Source organism: Odocoileus virginianus, chromosome 23, assembly GCF_023699985.2.
Source record: "Odocoileus virginianus isolate 20LAN1187 ecotype Illinois chromosome 23, Ovbor_1.2, whole genome shotgun sequence".
NCBI classification, from domain to species: Eukaryota; Metazoa; Chordata; class Mammalia; order Artiodactyla; family Cervidae; genus Odocoileus; species Odocoileus virginianus.
This window is the reverse complement of record NC_069696.1, coordinates 12,773,573-12,786,748: the sequence shown is the minus strand read 5'-3', so window position 1 is coordinate 12,786,748 and position 13,176 is coordinate 12,773,573. Positions and strand designations below refer to the sequence as shown.

Genomic DNA, 13,176 nt, shown 5'->3' with positions numbered 1-13,176 from the left:
AGTTATATAGTAGACATTAGACTACACGTGGGAAAACTTTTATTTCATTCTTAACATGCTTTAGCTGGTTTTTTTTTTCCCTGCAAAGCAATTTAAGCACAGCTACAAAAACTTAGGAGCACTTTACTTTGGAACAATCAGTATTTCTGGAAAACTTCTGGTTGGGTCTTAGCCATTTTCATTTCAGAAGGTTCAACAGGAACCATGCAAGGTTTCACGTGATGGTTCAGCTCAGTAACACAGCTGTTCCAGAAGACAACACATGTTAAGCATCCACAAGGTGACCCGCCCCGAGCACTTGCTGATTACATTAGTGAGCTGGGTGGTTACAAAGACTGCAGTGCTCGTTCGATCCAGAGCTACCTCTGAGTGTGTGCACACCGACACACACGGGTCAAGATGCCCGTTCCCCCAAGCTACTTGTGCAGTTCCATTGCCCCGGCCAAAGCTGAGCGGTGCCTTCCCGAGACCCATGCTTTTTAAACTGAGGAAGCCCCGGATGAACCTTTAATGCTGAGGTTCTGCACACACAGACAACCGTGAGATCTTCCTTCCCGCTTACAGCCAGGGCAGTGACTGACGCAGGCACTGGCTGGTAAGCCTCGGGGGCCTGGGGACGCCTAGGTCCAGGGTGATCTGGAATGGGAAGAGTTAATGGCCCACATGTCCCCTCACTCGCTGGCTCCCGCACATTCCAGAGGGACAGGGCTCAGTGACAACAGCGCCCAGGACCTGAAGTGAAGAGCGAGAGCCCTCTATTCTTCGCCATCTCTCGAATTAATTAACTGGAAATGAGTCTTGTCAATGTTTTGGAAAGGCAGAAGGGGTGAAAAGCGATTGCTAGAATTAATCACAGTGAGAAACTACTTCAGCTGCCTGCCAGAGCCCAGAAAACGCCACAAGAGGAGACAAAGAAGGGAGGGAGCGAGTGGACCTGAGCAAACCTCCAAGTCTTTGCCAAAGAAGGGACATGCGCTCAGCAAGAGGAATTTATTATCTGCAGCCACAGTAAGTACAATCTATCACTTAAACGCACATTGTATTCCACGGGGACAGAAGCAAACCAGACAGCTACATTTTTAAAGCAAAGAATCAACAGGACACTCAAGCACTTTCACTTTTAAGCTTATACGCATTTAACTCTATTATCTAGAAGATTCACAGATTCTTGAACGTGTACGTAATAAAATCTTCAAACACTTGCGATTTCACATACTGCGAAAGATCCAGGAAACAGATTCCAAACATTCAGATATTTTTGGATGGAGAGTTCATTCACTAAGAGGGAAAAAAATAAATAAAAAGGAACAAAATTGCAGATGTAACAGAGCTATTTACAAGAACCATCAAAGGAAAAAAAATACAAGAGCATTTTGGTCAATGATAGAAATAACGGAAAGAAACCTGAAACAACCCATTCAATATCATACAAGGAGTTTTCTGTTCTTTTCATTGCAGTCAACATTAGCTATCTTTTAAAGAAGGTCTAATTACTGCCAGAAATTTTTAGAACACATGAAAATTTTGATATGCCTTTTCTTTTTTCCCCTAAAACAAGTTTGAAATTTCAACTCTCTTAAGAAAACGGCAAGGTAAAGCATGAACAAAAAGTTATTTGCAATTAAATGTAGGGCTTTCTTTGCCATCTCAGGAGGCAAACTACATCTACCCATGTACTTATGAAGGAATCATGTCACTTTGAAGGTTATAGGGAAGTGGGGACCACTTCCCACAGACTGAAGGGGAACTAGTCCTCCTCCTGGCATACTTACCAGCTGAGGTGTATCATTAGTCGACTTCAGAATCAGCTTGTCACCCCTCTTTTCAACTTCAAACCCCATTTTCTTAAGCAGGGATGCGTCTGCCAGACCCTGCTCCTCCATCTTCGCAATCAGGTCTTGGTTTTGGCTGTTGTCTTCCGTGAGGTTTCGGATGGCGTACACCACCCACTGGGTTAGAACTGGGAGCAGAGTGAAGGAATCTGTCAACATGCTTTCACCCGAGCATCACTAGAAAAGGAGGAGACGGGCAGATGACCCTAAAGACCCAGAATCAACGAACACTTTCTCCTGAAGGATGTGCTATGAATATGCATGCAGAGCGGGAAATAATTCAAAAGGTGTAAGACACACATATACACATGTGTGTCCAACACTGTGTGTGTGGTGTCCAGCAACTGGCAGGGAGAGGTACTGGACTGAAAGAACAAAGGAGCAGACAAAGGCTGAGAGCAGCCCCACCGGGGCGGGGGGGGGGTGTGTGTGTGAACACTAGCATGTGTGCGGGAGTGTGTGCGCACACACAGACACACTCGTGTGAGTGCTGGACAGCTTGTTACTGAGCCACCAGGGAAGGAATAAGAGCATTACAGAATGAGTCACAAAGATGCTAGAGTAGAATCAGGCAAGAAGATCGTCCTGTTTAAAGCAAGCCCAGTTATAGCTAAAAACTGTCTCCTGGGAGTCACCATGGAATTTCCCTCATTCTGTATTTTAAAGACGAAGAAGGCCTTTGAAGGCTTTACTGTTTAGTCTGAATGCGGTGCCTCACTGTGCCCTGGCCCTGATTTAGGTGTTGCGTATGGTGTCTGGCATGGCACACACAGACAACTTCCGAGGAACATAGAATCACAGCGCTCTTTTCTGAGGTCTATGCTTACTGAGAGCAGTGGAAACCTCAGGAGGGCACTGGGCGGCCACTGTGACGCCCTTCCATGGAACTGCTCTAGTCTTGGGCACAGGGACAGACACGTGAGGAACAGTGGGCCTGGCACCCTCTGTTGGTTCAGAAGGAACAAAGTGCCAAGCATGGAATAAACACTTTTTCCAAGAAACAGAGGCCTCCCTGCCCCGTGATCAGACAGATGGTAGCAGGAAAAATGAGTCCCTCCTTGTTACCAGTGTTTCCCAGGCACGCCTGTCTGATGCCACATCGAGGCATCTGCTCCCCCAAAGGTGATCAGGCGGGTCCCTGAACTCAGGAGTCCACGCTCTGGATCCTGTCCCAAACCCGGCTCAGCAGTGAGGCTTCTCTCTTCAGCACGAGAGTGACACAGAAAGGCCTCCATGCGCACAAAGCGCGGGAACCCAACTGCCCCTAGTTCACTGACCTCGAAGGAAACCAGCAGAACATGAGCCCATCCACTCGAGTCAGGCGGCCAGGACACAGGGAGCTGGCGGCTCTGGGCTCAGGAAGTGCCTGCTGGTTGCTCCCTCCCGGTTCCTCTGACGCGGCCTGCAGTCGTGAGCGCTCCGTCAGAACGGCTGCAGGTCAGCAGGAGACCACGACCCACTGGTCTCTGGAGGCGGACCAAGACCACTGGTGGGTACAAATGACCAACCTTTTCCAAAGGGCAGAGAACGGTCGCTGATGCAATCCTATAGATAACTGCCTGTTTGGTGGGAAAATGCTCTCATCTCGCCAGAACCTGTCACCCTCTGATGACAAAGCCCAGGGCCTTTAGAAGGCTGTACCTCTTATCTGGAGATGAATCCACACTCTCAAATGCATACAAGCTGAACTTCTCCTTCTTCTCCACAATCACCAAACCCCCATTTTGTGACGGGAGAGAGAGAAAAGGATGATCCTCGGCAACAAAGACCTTCAACACATTAGTGACTTTCTCAGCAGGGATCACTTACTACAATTCACTTCTCATGCAGGACATCATCATCATGCAAACCCATTTCCTCCCTTGTTGCAGAAAGAGATGAGGCAGGGATCAAGAGAACTGAGTGGAGGAGCAAATATCTGAGGGTGAATCTGGGCAAGACCGTGTGTAAGCCTGGAGCATTCCAGTTCCTGTGTGTGACAACTCTCCAATGCTAAATGACAGGCGCAAAACACTTCTTTCTGAAGCTTCCTGGTTATTCACTTTAATTGAAAGAAAGAGAGGGGAAATTCCCATAAATGCATTGACAGCGCCTCACAACTGGAAGGCTGGCTAGCTCTGCAATCAAGGCATCGGATGCCAGACTTGTCACCACCAGCTGCCAGTGCTGAGTGTCTCTGGAGGAAAGAGCCGTCTTCCAGAGCTTTGGACTGTCAGATGATCTCAGTTCCAGGACAAATGACACCCCAGGCTCCGGCAACATCACCTTGCCAGGCAAGGTGCAAATGCGAGCCCTGACCTGGGACTCACTCCCTCTCACCTGGCCCTCCCCACCCAGGGCGGGCAGCTGAGACCCCGCTCCTGGAAACCCACCTGCTCTGTCCCGGCCAGCCCCAACACCAGTTTGAGCTGGGCGCGCCTACTGCATGGTTACAAAACATTCTCTCCCTTTTTCTTTTTCCTTTACCAGTTCTCATCACACTGCACCTGCTGATCTGCTTATGTGTGTGGGAGCTTCTGGAGGGAAGGAGTCACACTGAGTCCATTTTCTCATCCTCAGCATGCAGCTAGACCCGACACACAGTGGATGATGATGTCTGTGCTGACATCTTGGGAGCCATACTTATTTGCTGGTACTTCTGTCTGCCCCAACGGCCTGTGAGCTCTTCACAAGCCAGGAAGATGGCTCACTGACCTTCTGTCCTCTGCTCCAAGCATGGCGCTGGAAACGTGCTTGATGTCCGAGCGAGCAGCAATCACCCCCCACCCACCGTGTGTGTGAGTGTGAGTGTATGCGTGTGGAGGGGGTGTGGCGGCAGTGCAGTGACCCACACGGGCTGTGCTTCTCCTTTCTGTTCTTGGTGTGGTTTCCTGGCTCAGGGCTCCGCAGGGTGGTAAGATTAGATGAAAGTAAACCAATATAAATGCAATGAGGGCAAGGAAGCTGGACCGTGTAAATAAAAGGTCCAGGATGACAAAACACAGGAGAATTCCAGTGTGGATGGACAGAAGGGTGGGTTTCAGTCACGTCCACCTAGGGAGTAACCCCGCATTCTGTGGATGTCCTGTAATGGTGTTTCAATGTCCTACCCCACTGTTCACCAGCTCATTCCTGTAGAAAGCTCACACGGTCACTACTCTGAGCGGAGGAAACAGTGAGATGAATGACGGCTGTCCTGATGACCACCCCTACGCGCGCCTGGGCGAGGGCGGGGCTCCCAGGCGGGGCTCTGGTGACAAACGTGACCATCACAGTCTCCCGGGGAGCAGGCTCCTGGCATAACTTGACGGGGGCAGCCCTGGAGCCCAAAGCAGTTCAGTCTTCTTCCGAAACCAGAGTTCAAAGAGTAGAGAGATGGGTTAAGTGGAGAGCATGGGAAGGGTCTGGGCGGTAAGGCCACACAGCCACGGCGGGGTCAACTTCCCAGAGCGCTGAAAATCGAAAAATACTCAAAACAACAGCGAGACCCCAACAGGTCTCACTCAGATGTGCATTTCATATTCTTTATGTCTTAAGTGAAACCAACCTTACTTCCTTTTTAAGGCAGACTTCACCAAGTCCTGCCGGACAACCTGCATGATTAGACATGGAAGGTGTGTGCTCCGTGTGCTCCGTCTCGACCTGAGTGAGTACCGCGTACGGGGTTTGTACTGTCCGCCTATAAACCAAACACCACACCAATATCCTCCAACGTGTGTCTATTTCCAGTGAGAACATCCTGGCACTACTGTCCACGGGCTCTGAGTTCCTAATTTTAAGTTGCTCCCTCACAACATCTGCGTTGAAGAGAAGCAGGGAATCCCAGCCCCGGGCCCGGCTTATGAATATGCATGACTCCCCTTGTTAGGAGCCGGAAGGGCCAGGCCGGGCCGGGCGCCCCCACAGACCCAGACAGCCTAGAGGGTCACAGGGAGATGAAAGTGGCCTGGTTAATATTCACATTGCCCTCTTGTTCCCTCTCTACCGAGACAGAAAGCAAGCAAGAGAGGGGGAGAAAATTAAACATCTTCCAGAGTCTCTAATCCTACCAACACTCCAAGCGCTTCATTGTCTGGTCGGCTTTAGAAAGAGAGCTTCTAACGTTTCCATAGCTACTCCAAACAGAAGGCGTGAGCCTGTTTGTAACAAAACTGCCTTCAAAGAACCCTGCGATCAGCACCGGAGTGAGGACTCACAGTCCGGGCCCTCATCAGAGCACGTGGTGCCCTGAAAGAGCTAGTGATGAGCGCGCAGACTGAGCACCTGGGAACCTCGGGGCCTGGAGAGGTGGAGTGAGACGCGGTCCCTGGACTGAGCACCTGAGTGGCAGCAGCCATGAGTGCATCATCTCTGCATTGTCGGCTCCACGTTGAGCCCTGCAACCTCGCACCAGGCAGGTGAGGAGACAGGGCAGGGCAGGGGAGTGCGGGCTGGGAGGCAACTGGAGACAGAGACCCCACGGCCACAACACTGCTAACCTAGGCTAGGACTGATGTGCCAAACTCACTCTGAAAAAGTCAAGCCAGGTGAGTTAAAACAGTGATCCTGGGACCACTGATGAGAACGACTTTCATCGGACTTTCAGTTACTGGAATCAGTGCTACTTGCAGTCCTTCAAGTGACGGGGACAGGGACCCCGCGATGACAGGGACTCTGTTCTGTCACTGTTTGGTGTCTAGAAGCTGCTGAGAACAGGGGCTGGGGGAATTATGGCCTGTGTTTTTTGCATGAATGCACGCTAACGAGTTTTCATATTTTTTAAATTGACTAACTTACTTTGGCCACGCCATGCAGCTTGTGCAATCTCAGTTCCCCAACCAGGGACTGAACCTGGGCCCTCAGCAATGAGGTCCTAACTACTGAACCTCCCATGAAGCCCCTAGTTTTCATGTTTTTAAATGCTTGGGGGAAAGAATACAAAGAGGAATACCAATTTGCGACACACAAAAATTATTTGGAATCCAAATTTCAGTGTCCATGATAAAGTTCTACTGGCACGCAGCCACACCCACGCATGTGCGGTTCTTCGATGGGCTCTGCTGTGCTCAGCAGCTGAGCTGGACTGCTATGATGGAGAGAGCTCAGCAACGCCAAAAACACTGATTCAAAGGAGCCCTTTACAGGAGAGGTCTGCCAGACTGCCCCGGAACACGGAAGGAACCGATAAATACTCACTGAATGAACGAATGGACCTTTCAAAGTACTGGCACTAAAAACTTAAACTGTTTGCAGTCATTCAGTCGCTCAGTTGTGTCTGACTATTTGTGACCCCACGGACTGCAGCACGCCAGGCTTCCCTGTCCTTCATTATCTCCTGGAGCTTGCTCAAACTCATGCCCATTGAGTCGGTGATGCCATCCAACCATCTCATCCTCTGTCACCTCCTTCTCCTCCTGCCTTCAATCCTTCCCAGAATCAGAGTCTTTTTCAATAAGTCGGCTCTTCACATCAGGTGGCCAGAGTACTGGACCTTCAGCTATTTAGACTAAAACAATTTAAATGCTGGAAGATTTTACTGACTTCTCAGGATATATGTGTGTATGTACATAAACTATGTAGTATCTATTTATGGTTTTTTATATATTAACATATCTGTAGATGTATAATGTGTATATATTTAATATTATATGTATAATATGCACATAACATACATATGCTACAGATAATATCTATATTTCCTTTCGGTTGCAGAATATTTTAAAAAATTATTTTTAGACAACAAACCCATGTACAGCCAGGGGTTTACACACCTAACAAACTTCCCAAGCACACCACTGTGCAGGGCAGAGAACACACGTCAGCACCTTGGATAAAGCTGGCCTGAGGACAGGGCGCCCGGGCCACCTCGTGAGGCTTCAAAACCACATCATCACCTGCCCTGAGACTTCCCTCAACACGAGGATGCTTCGGAGTTAACGTTCACATCTAAGCTAGTATCTTTTAAGACTAATTAAAACTGCAGAATTTTTCAGAGTGCAAAGCAGTAGTTCTGTTTCAAGACTTTTCCGAAACGCTTCGTGTTGCTGAAAACCAAGACAGCTCAAAATATGGCAGTTCCCTCCAGCCAGAGGGAACGAGGGTGGGAACAGGACACTGAGGGCGACTGCTCTTCCCGCCAAGTGACAACGGTCCTGCGTTCCCCCGGCCACGCAAGTCGGAGAGACGGCGAGTGCCCAGGGGGCCGTGTCCTGGTGGGCTCACTTCTCTGACCCCGATCCTGTCTGCAGGAGATCCCTAACCAACCTCTGCTCTTCTCTCCAAGTGTTTACTCTCTGAGGGAAAAAAAACAAGGCATTTCCTGAACTGCTGCCAGGGCAGCCCAGGCCACACCAAGGCTGCTGCTGCCGGAGGAGGAACCTGTGCAAACACACCACAGCGGGCGCCCCAGTGGGGCCGGGGTGGGTACGGGCTCCCTCGGTTGGTGGGCAACCTGCCTGCGACAACAGAGGACCCAGGAAAGAGGATCCTCATGGAGGAGACAAGTCTGAAAAACACCGCTACTGTCTGCCAAGGAGAAGCCACACCCCCAACTGCAGGCTTGAGCTCTGCCTCCAAACGTCGGGACACTCTGCTGCACGGTGACCTGCATCCAAGCTCTGCCTTCATCTCCAACCATCACTTCGCTCAGTTAAACTACAGGCTCTCCCCACTCAGAAAGTCAGAGTCCTCACTGGGCAGACGGCGTACCGGTCCCTCGCAGGGCGCTGGAAACCAGCATGTGTTCAGTCCCCACCACGGACCACCCGTGCTTCCTTCTCCGAAATGCTGGTGTGTCTGGGGTCTAATTTCCCCCCGCGTTTCTGCATTTTAACCCAAGGGCACATCTCAGCGGCTTAGGTGTGTCAGCGCCGTGCTGACGCAGACCGCCCGAGGTCTGGAGTCCATCCTGGCAGTGAGTGCAGGTCAGTGTATGTGTGTTCTCTCAATTGCCAGCTCACAGCTGACGGTCACTACTGAATACAGTGAACAAGCACCTGCGAGAAGAGGGGACACGTCACTCAGCCGTGTCCCCTCTCCGTGGCCCCGTGGGCTGCGGGATCTCCTAGGCAAGAATATGGAATGGCACAGGTTGCCACATCCTTTGCAGGGGGATCTCCCTGACCCAGGGATCGAACACTGGTCTCCTGCATTGCAGGCGGATTCTTTACCAGTTAAGCCACCAGGGAAGCCCCAAGAGAAGAGCGCGGGGGAGCAAATTATCGCCAGATTTGCAAACTGAAGGTCGCAATCACAGTAAAGTAACACACTCGTGCTTTGCAGGTGCTGCCGGAAGGCGCAGAGCCTCAGTCTTCACTGTGGCAGAGCGTCGTCTCAGAAACGCCTCTGCTCGGAGAGCTGCGCCTCCTTTTCAGCCTCCAGCTGCCCAGGGAACTAGAACATCAAAGGAAGTGGCACAGAGGCCAAGGGGAACGCTGCTGAATTCTCACAGAAACATCGCAGCACACAAGCGTCCACCACAGAAACACACCCCGCCTGCGTCTGAATGATTCGGAAACAAAGGCTGCATTCACCGTTCTTGGTACGCACGGCTGACTTCCCATCCACAACCGCCTACAGGGGGGGGACGGTCACAGCTCGAAGGGTCCTCTCCGCTTGGAAACCAAAGCCATCCTGCTGTCTCCCCAGGCTCCCTGCGTCACACGAGGTGAGGCACGGCGGAATCGCTGTCCTCCGCCTGGCCCCAGCCGCGATGAGCCCTCGGGCCCTCAGGGCCCATATGGGTCAGGCGCCGGCCTCCGAGGCTCGCCACCATTGCCCCGCCTCGCAGCCTGTCAGTGTGGGGCCAAGTCATGGAAGACGACCCCCCCTCGGCCCGCGGCCACCCTGCACTCCCCACTCCAAAGCCCTGTGGTGAGCGGGGGCTGTCAGGCAGGTGCCTCACGTCCACAGGCTCTGTGGGAAAGGGCCCCCCAGGCCTGAAGCTAATCCTGTCCGTGACACACTCCGGGACCATCTCACCACTTCAGAGCGCCACGTGGACTGCCCGTCGGTCTGGCATCAGCCCCACAACAGGTCTCAGACTGGGATGGAGCAAGGCCACATCTAACCAAACCACACCAGAGGGCCAGGCCACCAGGCGGCTCCGTGTGTGCTCGGGGGCGCTCAGTCCTGTCAAGACTGATGAGCCTGGACGGGGCGGGGCAGGGACGGCCACCCCAGGGCCCGCGGCCCTCGATCCTTCCGCCGCCACCGCTCACCCTGACCCTTCTGTGGAACGTGTGCTTGCGTGTGTGCACGCTCACACAGGGTGGGGAGGCGGTAAATGCTGCGGGCGCCTGGCCTTCGTCCACTAAGAGGGGCGGACCCCAGTTCTCCTGCCAGAGCTGAGCGGTACATGCGATGCTGCCGACGGCACACAGGCAGTCCCCCCACCACACCACCTCAGCCTTCGGGCTCCGGGGAGACCTCCTCCGGGAGAGGACTTCTGGATGCAGTGAACTGCTCAAGGGAAGCCAGGACCCAGGCTCTGCTCATGTCAGGGGATCCACTGGCAGCTGTGATGTAACCGGAGGTCACTGGGCTCTGACGGAGAGAAACTTTTGAGGAGCAGCCGAGGAGGCAGGGACCCTCAAGGGCCTGCTGCTAGGGGAGAGGGTATGTCCACAGCACCCTGCTATCTGGAAGAAAGAACTTGCTGGCCTGAACAAATTTCTAGCTTCAATCAATGTAAGCAAAGCTTTGCAGGGGAATTAAGTGTCTCTCACATAAGCCACTGCTATTTATCTGCATGAAGTCATAACAGTAATAATAAGCATAACAGAACTAGCGGTGTGATGACCTGCAGGGCCACTCCAGGCACTGACAGAAAGTCTCCAGCTTCAGCAGCACAGCACTCACGGCAGGTGATACCAAACCTTCTAATGATGAGAAAACAGACCCAGGAGGCGGAGGACCCGATGGGGTCAGGCCTGGTCTGGACACGGGCTCCAGCCCCCGTCCCTCTGCCTTAAGCTCTCCTCAGGGACCAGCCCATAAGGGGGGACCAGCCAATAATGGGGGACCAGCCCATGAGGGGAGACCTGGAGGAGGCCCAGAGCAGTCCCCTCCGGCCAGGCTGACTGCAAGCTTCTGAGCTCTGCCTATACATCAGGGGAAGGAGTGGCAGGTTTTACAAGACTTGAAACAGAGTCCCTTTTTCTCAAAAGATAAAGTAAGCCCTCAGATACTGGTCAGAGTGATGACCTCCGCAAACACCTTTGTAAGTGACAGTGAGCAGTTTAAAATGAAGTTAAAGTCTAGAGCAGAAAGGTGCGTGTGTGCTCAGTCACTTTGTCGTGTCCGACTCTTCGCGACCCCGTGAACTGCAGCCCGCCAGGCTCCTCTGTCCATGGGATTCTCCAGGCAAGAGCACTGGAGTGGGTTGCCAGGCCCTCCTCCAGGGGATCTTCCCGACCCAGGGATCAAATCTGCATCTCCTGCATCGTAAGCAGATTCTTTACCAATGAGCCATCTGGGAAGCCCAGAAAAAACCAAGTAACTGCATCTAAATCATGGAAGATTCTTGTTTGCCTGGTACTAACAACATCTTTATATGAATAGAGCATAGCCAGGGGTCAGAAGCAGTTCTCAAACGCAAAGGCTCACACGAAGAACACAAGCAGCGCGGGGGCTTCCGGGCGAGACGAGAGCCAGCCGGCCCCCAGGAGTCGGAGCACTGCGTGTGCCGGCTGCCAAGCGCCCACACCGCCTGTCCTTAGTCCAAACAGTGGCCTCTCCTCCCGCCGCCCGCAGCAGCAACCAGTCAGCAGTCTGGACGGGCACAGACCTGCAGAAGCCTCGTGCTGTCTGCGTGCACTGCGATCACAGCCAGGTGGGCTGAGGGCTGGGCGCACAGATGATTCTCACTAGAGGAGGAGCACTGCGGTGTCCCCTCACAGTCAAGACAACCTCCAGCAGGAACTGAGTGTGCAAATGACTCCAGCACTAACTGGAAATAAGCACCAGTGACACCTGAGCCAAGCTGGCTGCAGGGGGGATACTAACGTCTCAAGCTCTTCCTTGATACAGGTCTTTTTAAAACTTCTAAAGTACTGGCTGTCCCACTTTGGGGGGAACCTCACTCAATTTGAGAAATCTAATACTTCAACATGTTTCGCTCTCCTCTGTGAACAACATGCTTCTTGACACTTACATTGGAATGAGAGCGAGCAATTTAGATACAAACGCAGGCTTCCACTGTTAACACATACCCAGCCTCTCAGGATCTAACTGTCATCTGGGTGCTCGTCTGACAAACACGAAGGCTCGGTGCCGGGGATCCAGTAACTAACGGGACACGCCAGGTCCCCACCTCTGTGGCATTCTAGACAGGAGGTGGGCATCAGCCTCAAACAGACCTTCAAGCTGACACGGTCAAGCATGACCACAGGAGGACAAGGACCATGGATGAGGGAGGTGGGAGACGGCTTCTCTGAGGAGGGGACTGAGCTAAGAATTCAGGATAGAGAGAAGCTGGTCACCTGGTGCACTGGGGAGACAGCAGCAGCGCCGGCCGTGTGGGACCCAAGACGGGAGACACGAGCTAGGCAAGGCTGGGGCTGGAGGCAGGATGCTGGTAGAGAGCAGGGGTCGAGGCCAGAGGCCAGAGGAGTTTCAGGCTGTAAGAAGGAGTGTATATTTTATACAATGAGAATCCCCTGAAAGAGCTGAGCAGAAAAATCAGGCAGCTCTCTTTGGGAGCCATGGAGGGTGGCTTGGAGGGAAGACGGCGTGGGGAATGGGGACCAACCAGCATCTGTAACAGCAGGAGTGAGTGTGGCCGAGGAAGGACCTAAGCTCAGACTCCAGCACTGCCAGCCTAAGCTCTAGGACCGGGCGAGGTGGCTCCCCAGGTGGCACAGCAGTGAGGAACCCGCCTGTCAGAGAAAGCAGATGCAGCTTCCATCCCTGGGTCAGAAAATCCCCTGGAGGAGGACATGGCAACCCACTGCAGTATTCGTGCCTGGAGAATCCCATGGACAGAGGAGCCTGGGGGGCTAGAAAAGGCCAGATCACTCAGGTCGATGAAATCCCATCTGCTCAGTTATCAACAGCGGTTAGTTCTCCAGTTGCCACCACTCCACCCGAGGAAGGGTCGCCCATTCACGGCCTCTCACAAGTCAGTGTTTCTCAACCAGCATCAGAAGCCACAAGAGGATCTTATTAAACACAACACCATTTCTCAGGTCTTCATTCTCCCCGTGCCAATCTCCAACTAAGGGACGGAGAGTCAGGGCAATCACCATGGAGGGAGGCAATGCAGAGAGGTGGGCATGCGTATGTTTACCTGTAAACTCAGCTTCAGCTAAGTGTCCACGAGGTGAAGACCTGATGCCGCAGTCTTCCTGAACTTCGGAGAATGTTCAGTGGAGAGAAATAAACACTA

At 52.6% G+C, this 13,176-nt stretch overlaps 1 protein-coding gene and 1 long non-coding RNA gene across 3 annotated transcripts in view; one reads left to right on the top strand and one right to left on the bottom strand.

Moving 5' to 3' along the window:
• Positions 1-975: 975 nt before the first annotated feature.
• Positions 976-13,176, bottom strand: part of ATXN10 (ataxin 10) — a 140,777-nt gene continuing 128,576 nt past the window's right edge. The window contains exons 11-12 of one of the 2 annotated variants that reach the window (XM_070453500.1): positions 1,773-1,960; positions 976-1,278 (exon numbers count right to left, since the gene is read on the bottom strand). In XM_070453500.1, the coding sequence (XP_070309601.1) occupies positions 1,276-1,278; positions 1,773-1,960 (191 nt within the window). In that variant the 3' untranslated portion in view covers positions 976-1,275. Of the gene's footprint in view, positions 1,279-1,772; positions 2,010-13,176 lie in introns of those variants that run through there. The other variant, XM_070453501.1, reaches the window with a different exon arrangement.
• LOC139030575 (uncharacterized) lies at positions 5,302-7,791 on the top strand. Its single transcript, XR_011482959.1, has 2 exons — positions 5,302-5,457; positions 5,805-7,791. It is a non-coding gene; the product is annotated as an uncharacterized lncRNA (long non-coding RNA).